This window comes from Mytilus californianus, unplaced genomic scaffold, assembly GCF_021869535.1.
Source record: "Mytilus californianus isolate M0D057914Y unplaced genomic scaffold, xbMytCali1.0.p SCAF_2, whole genome shotgun sequence".
Taxonomy (NCBI): domain Eukaryota; kingdom Metazoa; phylum Mollusca; class Bivalvia; order Mytilida; family Mytilidae; genus Mytilus; species Mytilus californianus.
In genome coordinates, this window is record NW_026262668.1 from 7,221 (window position 1) to 22,040 (window position 14,820).

Below are 14,820 nucleotides of genomic sequence, written 5' to 3' on the forward strand. Positions count from 1 at the left end.
TAATTTTTTGGGGCCTTTTATAGCTTACTGTTCGGTGTGAGCCAAGGCTCCGTGTTGAAGACCGTACTGTGACCTATAATGGTTTACTTTTATAAATTTTGACTTGGATGGAGAGTTGTCTCATTGGCACTCATACCACATCTTCTTATATCTATATAAAAGGCCCCGACACGAAAAATGTGAAACAATTCAAATGAGAAAACTAACGGCCTAATCTTACACAAAACAATTTATGAAAAACAAAATATGACAGACATGAACCAACGACTAGTTCCTTTTTAAAACGGGCAATGGAATTGAGGACAAGGGACTCTTTATGGACTGGCTTTTACAAAATTTGGTGTATGTATACATTATATGATTTAGTTATTTGTATTTTGTCAGAAGCTTGTTCAATCTGTATGACAATAAAGGTATTATTCTTATAATTTGACTTAAAAAAATATGCCCCTAAAAAAATAAGATTGACAAGGCAAGGCAAGGAATCAATGACAAACGACGTATTTTACGACGCCGTCGACAGACAGCGACAGACATGCTGTACAAATACACGGAAATTCTGGTCCGTATAAATTTTGGTCTTTGTTGACGTCATAAAGATATCTATACAACTAGCATAACAATCGTCGTGAATATCAACGCATTGCAAAAGTACACACTGTCAAACATTTCACGAATGGAAAGTTTTCCGACATGAATTCAGAGGAGCCGGAGAGGAAAAAGAGAAAAATGGAGCCTCATATAGGCGGGGATAGTTGCCAGATTCAAGAACAGTCACCTTCGAAATCTTTTCATAATCTACCATCTGGCTCGGCAAGTGGAGATTTCAATGATGTCGTGACAGGGCACCATTTTGTATCGGTTGCAGCATCAAGTAGTGGCAAACCCGATGACAAGGACAATCTAGTTTTCTTTAGACAAAAGTGTGATCTTGGCGATGAATGGGAATACAAATATCCAATTCCTCTCAGTAAATATCCGAATAGGCAGATTAAAACTGGAAATATTCATTATGATGCCATGATACCGGACCTAGAACTTTTGGGATACCGACCGTTACAAGTGATTGCAAAGGGTAGGTCTGGAACGATAATTTTGGCACAAGATCTGCACAAAAAACGAAACTTTGAGGAGAGCGAATTTTGTCCTGTTGCATTGAAGCTTAACACAGCAAAGTCCCGGAGCCGATCACGTTACTCTTGGAAAACCGATATGACATTTGAATTAAACCATCTTAGACAGTTGCACCATCCACATATTTTGTCTTGGTTAAACAATATTTGCTACGAAGGTCGGTATGGTATTGTCTTAGAATTTTGTGAAAATGGTACTCTAGAACAACTTCTAAAAGTTCATGATGCAAGATTTTTGACTGAACCCGTTTCACACAAGTATTTCAATCAGATATTTTCAGGTATCGAATATTTGCATCTCCAAGGAATCGCACACAGAGATTTGTGCACAGAAAATATTCTAGTAACTTCCCGGAATTCTTTGAAGATATCAGACTTTGGCCATGCTGTTTTTTATTTTTCTGGAGACCCACTGAGAACTGACAATTGTGGATCTACTGGATTTCAAGCTCCAGAAATACTGATGGATCATCCCTACGACCCCAAAGTGTCAGATGTATGGTCTTCAGGGTGCATTCTATATTTAATGTGCACAGGAAGGTATCCATTAGGTTTAATTAAATCTGAGTTTTTGAACCGTGCGTCCAAAGAAATAGAGTTCCCAGAAACGCGTGTCTTGTCACTTACATTTGAGCTAAAACAACTCGTAAGAGGACTACTGACATTTTGTCCGCACTCCAGATTTTCATTAAACAGAACAAAATATAGCGAATGGATGATGGAAATGCACTCAAAGGTTCAAATAGGAAACTTTTACATGATTCGTCAACCAAAAAAGATAAGAGAAGGCCAAAGGGAACAAGAAATTAAATCTCAGTACGGAATATAAAATATAAATTAGACAAAAACTAACGGACAGGTTCTGTGTTTTGGTATCGGCATTTCGGAGTTCATTTTAATTTATGGTTTTTAGTTTCGACCTGCACTCGAAATTCTTTTGTTATGTGGTCCAAATGCTGAGTCCGGGTTCATTTCAATTATATAAAATGTTAAGGGTCAAGGTTGCTTTCAAAAGCGCTTTATTGAATACCCAACTTAAAATGTAAGATAATTGTATTTAATGGAGACCGGCATCAAATTGTAAGTAGAAAAGTCTTCACTGTGGATCAAGAGTTTCCGGTCTTACTTTGGATGCCTTTTCTTCATTTAAGGAGTTAAAGGCTGGCTTTTTGGAAGATGCACATTTGTGATAATTGATGTAACATTTGGGCTAAAAATATGCTACGATAATTATAAAGTTGACATTTGGGCTAATTGCATGTTAAATATCTATAATTTAATTGTATATAAATATTCTATATTTAATAATGAACATGTTCTGTTTAATGAAACCCTTCCGTTTGCCCGACAATGTCTGGCCCTTCCCACCACCGGAAGAGGAAGTGGGATTTTGAGCAAAATAAGTTTCTATATCTGGCACTCAAAGTTGTTTAATAGTATCTACAACGTCAAGGTATAAAACAGTCAGGATAAGATATAAAAATTACATCCAATAGATTTTTCTCTAAGATTGGTTCTGGTCCTGAGTTTAAAGCTAACAGCCTTTAAAAATTATAATCTTGCGATGCCGCCTATCTCAAATGTAAACTCATCTCCTTTAAATTGTGTGAATTTCAACTATATGTATGTTGTATTTTTATAAGTTATTGTTTAATAAGTATCTTATATATTTCATATCAAGAATTGATATAGACCAATTTAATCTATAATTTACATGTACAGGTCAAAATTAGAAAATTAGCCCAAATGTAAACTTTACTACAAAATATTAAGCCCGAATGATATCATGGTCACTCTTATGATTTAGCCCAAATGTCTTGCGCCCAGCATTTTACATTTGATCTTTGCTCGAATTTAAATGCCGACGATTTTTCTTCAAACGCCGAATATACTTGTATGGTCAATCGTCAATTTTGAAATTCTTGACCAAACCACAAACACAGACCCTGTCCATTATCATGCATGCAGCTGTGATAAAATGAGACAAATAAATATTTATAAATCTTTTTTGTTTTGTTTTACATGTAATTCAAACTCCTTTTCTAAATAATGTGCATTTTTTGGGCGAGTCTTTTTATACTTGGCAGTTATTTTTTGGAAATTCTCCTTCAAATACTGCAAGATCGATGCATTTTGAAGTGTATGTAATGTAAACATGCCGAGTGATCAGACAGAATACAAATACAACACACACAAAAAACATATATCATTTAAGCTATCTTATTTTTACAGCTTTAGTGTCTATAAAAGCACGGTCTGCAATGAAGATATTGGCTTCTTGTGCATTTACTGGTCATGGCTAAAAGACATTATGTTTAAAAGTGTGAATTCTCGATTTTTATCAAAAACTAAAAATATAATGATAATAGATAAATATAAATCTATAGCTTTTTGTGCACATGATTTAGTCTCATCGGTTTAACTCTGCAGTATTGTATATCAAAAGTCATATTTTAAAATCGTGAATAATAGTAATAGTTTTTATCCAAGATGCAAATCATTGACTGAAGTTTTTATTCTAACATTCATGACAGGATAAATAATTGATTGTTGGTTGTTCAACGTTTAGTGGCAAATATTTAAAAAAATAAGACATGATGAATAGGCATATTCAAAGTTGTATTGTATCGAACTCATGCAAAGTTTATATTTCATATAAAACCTCGTGCATTATGTTCGTTTGTTTCAATTTTAACCCCAAACAGAAACATGTCAATAGTTATGATTAAATATTTGAGATTAAGGTGGTACCCAACACCTTGACTAATATTAATTTGGCTCGTTTAATTTTCATAAAATTTTGACAAAATGTTTACTTTGACCCTTTGACAAAAATATAAAAATTTCAAAAAATTTGAACCAACCACTTTATCAGAAAAATTTCGTTGGTTATATAGCAGTTTGACAAACACTAATTTTGATCATTGAGAAGCTTAATATTTCCTTAACAATACAACGTAATTAAAACGTTTAGTTGATTTTTACAGAGTTATCTCCCTGTAGTGTTAGGTACCACCTTAAAGGCACTTTCTTTCTTGCACAAAAACAAATGTTCATTGATGTCAAACTCTTGCTATACAGTTTGAGAGTAGGTTTATATCCAAACGTAGAGACTGTTCCATATCTAAGATTGGCTGTAGATGATATTACACCGAGATGTTTGTATGCTATCCATCCTGAGAGTTTAATGTGTCCTGCATGTGTTTGTTGAAATGTCTCAAAATAATATCCCAAACAAAATTCAAAATAGACCTCTATGAAAAGTATACACGAAGAATAAACTTTGATCGATGTTGACACTTTCGACTATGGAACTTTTATCAGATTATAATCTAAGAGTATGTTCTCTTGGAATATATTTGATAATGATGATGATGATCATCATCATGATGGTTGATGCATGGATGTTTAACGTCCAGTCGCAAATTAAGGATATTCATATAAGTGTGATATCAATGTGAGTACTGCTTAGTACTAGACCAACACGCTTAGACCCAAAGCCTCTGCAGAGAGACAGCTAGGTCACCTACCCGGACACAGTATTCTGACTCCGGACCTACTCGTTTTTGTTCTTACTACTAAATGCCACGTTTTTAGAGGAGAATCAGCAAATACCACTTTGTAAATATTTAGCTGGGAGCGAACCCTCGACTACCCACACTAGAGGTGAGTACGCAACCACGAGACCATCAAAGCGGTTGAAATATATTTGACACTTCCTGTTTCTATGTTTAAGATGTGACGCTGACTCAAAATGTGGTGAACATATGCTTTCACTTACCAATGTCTAGAGTTACTTCCGTTTATATAAGATAACTATACCGAAACAGTTGAGTTATTTGTCAAAGTTGATTAATTTTATCAAGGCAGTTTTTGTAACAAACTTGTGTCAAAGTTTTCATATTCAGTTAAATCTAATTCAAATTCATCATTTCACACATATTCAGGATAAGAACAATTTTAAGTCTGTTCTGTGGATTGGATCGACCGACCGGATGAAGGGCGGGAATAACGATTACCACTAGAAAACGAGGATAAAGTGGATATAGGGGGCAGACATTTTGCTTTGAAACAGGCAACATATATACAGACCCCCACCCCCACCCCCGAGATTTGTTACAAGGGTTCTTTGTCATCACGAGGCACCATATAGCAATATAACATGTTATATATATAAATATAAGAAGATGTGGTATGAGTGTCAATGAGACAACTCTCCATCCAAGTCACAGTTTGTAAAAGTAAACCATTATAGGTCAAAGTACGGCCTTCAACACGGAGCCTTGGGTCACATCGAACAGCAAGCTATAAAGAGGCCCAAAAATTACTAGTGTTAACAGTGTAAACAGGAAAACCAACGGTCTAATCTATATAAAAAACGAGAAACACTAATGAACCACATCAACAAACGACAACCACTGAACATCAGGTTCCTGACTTATGACAGGTGCAAACAATTGCAGCGGGTTTAAACGTTTTAATATGCACCAATCTTCACCCTACCTGAAACAAAAGTGTGACATTAAAACATAGAAAGACACACTATAAAATAGCAATATAAATAGCTTAACTCAATCAAAAGACATATTAACAAAAACAAGTGAACATACACTGAACGAATAAATTTGATCTATGACACAATGTAAATACAAAATTAATAATTCAAGGGGGTTAGATGTAAAACAACATCAGAAAAACAACCATAACCTTGGACAAAATGCCGCCAAATAAGGTATGATTTCACTATGAAGTATTCATTTTTCGGAATGTCTTAAGATATTAAGCAGACTGCAATAATCTAAAGATCAAGAAAAATGAATTAAACCAAAGTTCTGTTTGAGACTGTATTGTAATTGTTCGGTTATGTAGAAGGCAATGTAGGTTGTACCTTGAACAGTAAGTACTCATGCACAAATTAATGAGCTCATAAAATTGTCTATTGTCATATCTAAGATATTTTTTTTCATTTTTATAGCTTTCGTCCAGTTCATATCGAATCCATTATGTTTTCAAGAATTTCTCTATTAATTAATGATCGCGGTCCGGACGTCGTTTCCCCGCGTGCTTCCATAACAATACAATAATCTAGCGTTCACGTCTTTCCGGTTACCTAAACCATCTCACAGAGCTATTCCGTTCTTTAAAGAAACTAAATCTTCCAACAGTCAGTAAATCATGGATGAAAATCGTGTTTTTGTTGTAACGAAGCCACTTATATTCATTAGTTAACTAACGGAAGATTTTAGCTCACGGTAAGGAAAGAAACCCACCGATTTTATTCTTGAACTGAGTAGAATCCAATAATCTACGTTAAAGAAATAATTTTTGCGTTGTAAATCTGTTGAAGTATTAGGAGTCGAGTTTTCCGTTTCCTTTAAATAAAAGTTGTTCAGTTCCTGTCTGCTGTACCTTTTTCATGGGTTGCGTTGGGTTCTTGTGTTTTTATTCATATTCAGAACCACAGTTAGTTACAAAACAACTAATCCAAGACCTTAAACGTCGAAAAAAAATGGACATGAGCGAAAAGGGGAGGGGTACCAAAGAGACTGTCGAAACCATGCATAAGTCGGAGAAAAAGGTCATATATAAAAAGATAAACGATGTAAAGTCAACAAAATACTACACAGAAACGTTAATATTGAGCAATAAAAACCTCACTGAAAACCGGAGATGAACTGAAGAGTAAGCAGTTCCTGCTCCACTGGACAGTGGTGGTACCGTCGTGTTGCTCAAGGCAAGAAAAAACTATGTGATGGATTTCAAACAGAGCAACTGCTAGATGACGGGATTACGACAAGTTGAACTTATCCATATGTATTAATATTTTTTTTATTTATCTTTTTATTACATTTTTTAATTGACGAGGTGAAAAATGGCTTGTATGCAAGTTTTCGTAAAAACATCACCGTGGGATGCAAACTGTATCGTATGCCTTTAAAGACGTTGTTTGTCAGTATTCTAGTAACATTGCGTCTCATGTATATTTGACCCCGAGTCGTCCTCGATTCTATATTTTGTACTAAAATTAATATAAATTGTTATTGTTTATTTTTGTTTTCTTTTACATTATTACTCTGTGGCTGAAAATATTAGCGAATGGATTAAATCCCTGAAAACGCGATCATGTGTAGTAACATCCAATATATACTATTGTATTGCTGGTCATAATCCAGGCATATGGTAGGCATACGGGAGGTAACTCGATCATTCTTTATATATTTCGGAATGAGCATCCACGACAAACATCATATAGACTAGCAGATATAGGTTCCCAAAGCAAAGCGACAATGATAGTAACAAGTACCTATTCTAATCCCATTACAGTAAACAACAATTCGCCGCTATTCGCTGTACAGTTTATCCGCTTTATTGACATGATTTTTTTTATCTATGTAAAAAAAAGTTTATTTCAAAATACAGTAGTGTTCAAACCAGTGTTCAAGCTTAAATGTGATACTAAGTATACCTTTGTTCTACGAAAACGTCAAATGAATATAGTTGAAGGATAAATGTGTTTTTATCAAGTTTGAACTCATCACATGCTTTGTTGAACAGGTACCACCCTATCCGATTCTGACGATTTTTAGAGAGAGACAGTAAATTTTGGATCATAATCCGTCCTAAATAGTAGCTACATTATAAGGAATCACTATCACAAAACTTTACGTGTCAGCAAAACGTAGAATATAATGAAAATAAAAAAAAATGACCTTACCTGATTTCACATTTGATTTTCCACCGCTTCGGAGGTACCTATATCCGGTGGTGATGCTACACAGTGAACATGTGAAGAGTTGAAATCGAAACACGATTTATCATAGATTGATAAAGTATATCTATCATTATAAGTACAAGTAAAGTGGGTGGAAGAGGGACTTGACTGAAAAAAAATATATTTTTAAAGGTCGAAATTCATGGTTACCAAATAAAAGTATTAAACAACGAGACTTTAAATAAAACAAGTGCGTTGATTTATAATTCATAGAGTAGTCTTAGACCATGTACCATATAGACATTAGATATAAGACATTATAGACATTAGACATTTTTTTATTATACCAATCATGGGCCCTTGTCGGGCAAGATACATAAACATCATAATACAATGATTATTATAAAACATGCAAGTTTTTAGTGAAAATACACAATACACAAAGAAATAAAGTAAAAATATGAGCAATGTAGTATATTATTACAGTATGAAGCATTAAGTGTAATGAGGTCGGTTTTATATATAAAAAAAAATAGATATAAAATTTATTAACAGGAAATAATAGAACCAGAAATATATTTTCTCATTTTGTACTAGTTCTCCTCATGACTAGTGCACAGCAGCGAGGAACTTTACATCACATGCAGAGGTCATCATGGGGAGGTCATTCAGAACTAGCTACAGATATTATGAGATTATCCCCAGTAGTGGTTCTCCTCATGACTAATGCACAGCAGCAAGGGGTTGACATTGCTACTGTGCAGGATTCATCAAGGGACGTTGCTCTAGAACTCATTAAAGGGAAAATATAAAGTTCAAATTACAAGTAGAAGAGGGAGATTAATTCCATCAAAACTTTTCATATTTCTTGATGAATATGCACAATTCTGATAACAATTTCTCATCTTCATTATTCATTAACCATATCAGTTTTTTGGTAGGGTCTAGATTTTTAAAATTCTTGCAGCAATTATTTATCATTGTTATCATATCTTTTCGTTGGTCAGATAGACTATCACAGTTAAAAAGAAAATGTGTTTCGTCTTCGACCTCATTACTACAACATCTTTTACATACTCTATTGTGTCGGGCAGTATTGTTATATCTACCTCTCTCTATAAGTAAATGGTGAGCAGATATGCGAAATCTTGTTAGACTCTGTCTTTCTTCAAATTTTTTAACAATATCAAGATATTTTTTGCAACAAAAATTGGATTTAAAAGTAGCATATGTACATAGTTTCCCTTCTGAGTGATTTTTGAGATTTTTTTCCCAGTTTTTCAACATAGCAATTTTAAGTTTTCTGTTGTCAATTGGTTTATCCCTGTCCTAGGATGTTGGACAATTATTGATCAGTGAAAAAAGTTTATCAGACGACACTTTCTTTGATTCTAAAAATGCATTGTATAACAACGGAAAGTTAGTGTCTGATTTTTCTAATCTGTAATAGTATTTAATCATTGCTTTAATCATGTTAAAATATATTGACAGTCTTTCCAACTTAGTTAACATAGCACAATTAATCCTTTTGTTTGGAGCTCCAAGAATAAATTTACAGAATTTAGTATGAAGTTTTTCAGCAGGTAATCTTAGGGTATAAATATGGTCAAATGAAACAATCCCATTTCTAAATTTAGCAGATAATGGGTTAAAGGCGCTCCATATCTCACAACTGTATAAAAGGGTGGGTTTGATGGTATGATCGAAAACATGCAAGGATAAAAAAGCTTTAGACAACTTAAGATAGGCTTTTAGTGCCTTTTTATACAATTCATCCTGTGCTACCGTAAAGGAGCCAGATGCACAAAAATGTATACCCAAATATTTACATGTATTAACACACTCTAGTTTTACACCATTTAACATAAAATTATATTTGGTAATCAATCTACCTGCCTTGTTAAATATAAGAACCTTTGTTTTATTTGTATTCACACTTAAGCATCAATCATTGCAGTAATTTTGCAATATGTCTAATATTTTTGCAAGCCGTTGGGAGATGTAGATAATAAAACAATATCGTCAGCATACATAATATAGTGTAAATCTTGATTATTTATGAAAACTGGGTCCTCAGAGTTCTTTAAATAATTTGTCAAATTATTAATAAAGATCTTGAAGAGATTGTGACTAAGGTTGTCTCCTTGTTAAACCCCCAGGTGTGTTGAAAAGCAGTTAGTTCAGTTTTCATTTACTTTTACACACGATTTGCTTACTTCATACATGTTTTAATGATGTTGTAAAATGAAGGTCCCACCCCAATATCTAGTAGTTTCAATTTGATTTCAGTGTGAATAACAGTATCAAAGGCCTTTTTGAAGTCAACAAAGCAGGCATATAGTCTACCACCAGGATTATTACAATATTTATCAAACTTATCTTGATTACAAACATGTGGTCAGAGGTCCTAGCTTTATTTATGAAACCAAGTTGGCAGCCATCAATTATTTTGTGTTCGATTAGAAATTTGTGAAGACGGGAGTTTAAAATTGAATTAAACAATTTTCCTATTGAACTAGTTATAGTCAAACAACGATAGTTGTTTGGATCAAGAATACCATTAGCCTTATGTAAGGGTGTAATATATCATTAGCAAGAATTGAATATTTTTTTTGAAGAAACCAATTAAATACTATGGCTGCATTTGATCATGTTATTTGTTATATTGTCCAACCCAGGTGATTTATTCCATTTTAATTTTGAGATGGCAGTGATAATTTCATTATCAGTAATTACAAAATCTAATTCATTAAAACATTTCTGAGATATCTCAGCAGACTCGTATAGCTAAAGGCAGTATCAAAAACAATTTGCTTTACAACAGGGTACTTGTCTGATCATTGGTATACTATGGTTTCAAGCTATGAGATAAGGTTTTCAGTCAATTAAAATGTGTGTACTCTATCCTAAGCTGTGCGCGGGAATAGCTTACTTTGGTACAAACATGAAAATACGGATAGTGTGTTATTAAAAACGAGCATCACTGAAGAGACATTTATTTTGTCGAAATGCGCATCTGGTATAGTAAATTTTAATCACTGTATGCTGGAGCACTCATATTAACCAAACATAATCTTGGGGAGTTTGGGTCTATATGTTCTTCAGGGGCGTACCTAGACTAAAATGATGTGCACGCCGATTTTTTGGACCTTTTATGCAGAAACTGATATTTTTTTCAGTTTTCGGTCATAGGAGGGTTAAAAGAGGTGCTACATAAAACTTATAGACAATTCATGAATGCAAAACTATTCAGAATTCTTTTGAATAGGGTAAGTAAGTAAGTAAGTAAGTAAATTTTATTTAGAGTCGGGCGTACAATTCAACAAGGTAAACATGAGCTCTGTAGAGCTCTTAACCGACTTGATATTTAAAAACAAATAACATATATAAGCACATTAATTTTGACAAACTACACATACAAATAAAAACACATGCATAATATAATAGCTAAGCAAACATACATAAACCAAAGCAAGCAAGCTAAAAAGAAAAGAAAAGCAAATTTTGCTATAACTGTCACAAAGACAAAAGCTAAGCACATAAATAAAACAAAAGCAAACAATAAACAATAAACAGAACACAGGGTCAGAAGATTCCAGCTGTGAGACAGCAAACAAAGTTATTGTCTACATGAGCTACAGAAGCAGTTTTCTGAAGAACACCATGCTGAAATAAATTGTTTGAACTGTTCGAAAGTTGAGAGGCTCCTTGCATGGTTAGGCAGGGAGTTCCACAACTTTGCTACCTCAAAGCTTAAACTCCTTTTGCCATACCTTGTAGTTTTATGTTGTGGTAATCAACAGTGAGTTTATATCTAAAATCATATGAGTTATCTTTAAAATTTAATATATTGTGTAAGAACTCTGGACTGGATTTTGTCCAAAATGTGTAGGTTTCTAATGCCATGGTTCTCATGCGTCTGATTTTAAGTGTTGGTAGTTTAGATTGTTCAATTAATTGTTCATATGAGTTATTGTAGTCATTGTAGATGAATCTGAGCGCTCGTTCTTGCAGTTTTTCAATTTTTTTGGTGTTGCGCTCGCTACAAAAATGCCATGTGAGTGGACAGTAACTTAGGTTTGACATGATGAAAGAATGGTAAATTGTCATTTTTGCCAGTTTGTTCAAGTGTGATCCAATTCTTTTCAGAACGTTTAACTGTCTGGCTGCTTTTTTGCAGATGTTAGATATGTGTTGGTTAAAGTCGAGCTTAAAATCAATAGTTACTCCAAGTAGTTTTACTTCATCATCGCATTTGATGGTGTTTCCATTTAAGTTGAGACTATGTTGCTTTTATGTGTTTTGCTGCCAATCGCTATGGCTTGAAATTTTTCTGGATTAGCCTGCATTTTATTTTGTGATATTTATTTAGTGAACCACTGTCTTCCTCCAAGGATTTAATAACTAATGCCAAAGAAGAACCAGATTATGAAAGGGTATTGTCATCTGCATAATTATACAAGTCACAGTTTTTTTTACAAAGAGAAAAATATCGTTTATAAAAATATTAAATAAAACTGGGCCTTGTATAGAGCCCTGTGGTACACCTTTATAAATGTCAAGCATTTGACTAATACTTTGACCAATTTTGACACATTGTTTTCTACCAGTAAGGTAACTATCTAGTAATTGAAGAGCAGATTCACTCAGACCATAGTGTTTCAACTTCATGAGTAACAAATCATGAGGTAATAGGGTAAATCATGGTAAATTGAATACATAAGCAACACATTTTTTGTGAGACAGAATTTACTCAAAATTGTCCAAAATCTGCTCTTCGGGTCTGAGCAGAAACAAACTTCTCAATTACTTTATCAATATTCACACTGAAATCCCGATGAATATGCATTAATGCTAGCGATGATAACCTATCGTTATTCATTTTGGGAAACGTTTTATACACTTAAAGTGACTTGGAAGAACTAAAATCAACATACCTCGCCGGGAAGTCAAAATTATTCACATTTTTCCAGTTGGATGTTAGTAATTGCATCTTAACTACTGCAAAGTGGAATCGTGCAGACTTGATATGTCTGGGTACGCTGGGATGTTGGCTTTTGAGGTGACGGTCGAAACTGAGCTGGATCTTGTAGTTGCATTTTCACTATCATGATTTATTCTCTCAGACTTTGGCAACTATTGTTGGGAAATGGGTTCTTCTGAAGAACCTTTCGTTTCTGTTGAAAAGGGTTTAGCAAAAAAACTGTCAATAGTTTTCCATTTAGCCACGTTTCGACTTCATGTCGTGTTCAACGCCGGACATGTTATGTGTGTATGACTAATTGGGGGGTTCTGATCCCGGATCCCGCTTACTGTTTGTCAGATTCCCGTGTCCCGCTTACACTATGTACGTAACTTGCAATTCTCATTTTTTTTTGTAATTTCCCGTATCCCGCTAGACTTCATTTCCCGTTTTCACGGCACAATAATTTGACTTTCACGTGTCACGCTTACAAAAAATCGACAATCCCGCGTCACGCTTAGACCCCAAGGAGACCCAGTACATACCAGAAACGTCATGATTTAAATAAAAAAAACTTTCTATCTATCTATCTATCTTCATATTTCCGCACTCAGTCACAACTTTGACTATTACGTTTCATTTTGAAACCAAATGCCGTTATTTAATGACATTTTATTAATTAAAAAAGGCGACAACATATATATGTGTTTCCTTTAAACATTTTATTCATATTTTTTTTGCCCTTTTTTCAGCATGCCCAGTGGCGGATCCAGAGGGGGGCGTAGAGGGCGTACGCCCCCCCCCCCCCCCCTTTTGCATGAACTTTTTTTTTTTTTTTTTTGTAAAATGATTAATCAGACTAGACTTCGTGAACTTTGCCATTACCCGGCCGTGTATTTAATTTTTATGCGACAATTCTTTACTTATAAAGATATTTTTCGCTCGTATTTACTGTAATATATTATTGATTATGTCAAAGTCATGTGATTCGCTACGGTGGAGTTGATCAGTACGTCGAAAAAAACGTCACTCAGTCATTTTGAAATTTAAATTACAGTCACACATTGCTTTCGGCGGAGGATGACAAGCATGACTCTTTCAAAGCGACAAAGGATTGAACAAGAACCACGTATTGACTTCTATTTCACAATTCCACTCAACAGAAAGTAATACTCTATTACACTCTCATGAAAAAAAAGTTCCACAGCAATATTATTTACCTACAAAAATATGTTTAACCCCAGACGCCCCAGCCAATTAATAACATTGCTGAATAGTGATCCCAAGTCAGTAAGCTCTAGATAGATTTAAAGTCTAAGGTACGGACCATTTGATTTGATAGGGCAGTCTGAGATATTTTAGAGAAAAATTCTGACCCTGATTTTTGCCTTAAACAAAAATTCTGGCCGTATCTGTATTGAAAACAATTCTCGTGTCCCCTTTTTGCTATCAGAAAAATCCAACAGAATTATTCAGCATTAAATGAACATGGTGAATAAAAAAACGGGCGTAAATTTTTTTGGGGGTTTGCATGTAAATCCCATATCTGACCGAAATGTCTGTTTCGCCGAACTGATATACTGAATACTTTTTTCAAGGCCCAACTGCAACCTGCCTGCTGGGTGTGGCCTGTCTCCATTTGTCGACCGTCATTCACAACTTCGTTGTCATTTGATTTTCAGACTCATTCGTTGGTTGATTTGGGACCCCTCACTTCCCTTGTTGGGTGAAACATTTCAACCAAACATTTGGATAAAAAATGCTTGTTTGTCTTTGTTCGTGTCGGTCGTATTACAAACTTCATTGAATAGCCGCATATCATCATACATGTTTACAAAAAGAAATCTGTGAGGTTATGCTAACTAACCATACAACAAACGAGAATTTTCCCTGTCCATTTTTTACTGACAAATCCCACATCAAATATATTAGTTGTACATAGCTTTGGATCCATTCAGTCATTTTATAATAGACAATTAATGGGGAGAATGCGGCATCAAAAATGTCCAACC

The 14,820-nt window shown here is 34.3% G+C and overlaps 1 protein-coding gene across 1 annotated transcript; it reads left to right on the forward strand.

Annotated features, from left to right (window-relative positions):
• The first annotated feature begins 619 nt into the window (after nucleotides 1-619).
• On the forward strand, nucleotides 620-3,138 carry LOC127729022 (testis-specific serine/threonine-protein kinase 4-like). The gene has a single exon (XM_052236594.1). The coding sequence runs from the start codon at nucleotides 694-696 to the stop codon at nucleotides 1,960-1,962; it is 1,269 nt and encodes a 422-aa protein (XP_052092554.1). The 5' UTR covers nucleotides 620-693; the 3' UTR covers nucleotides 1,963-3,138.
• Nucleotides 3,139-14,820: the final 11,682 nt, after the last annotated feature.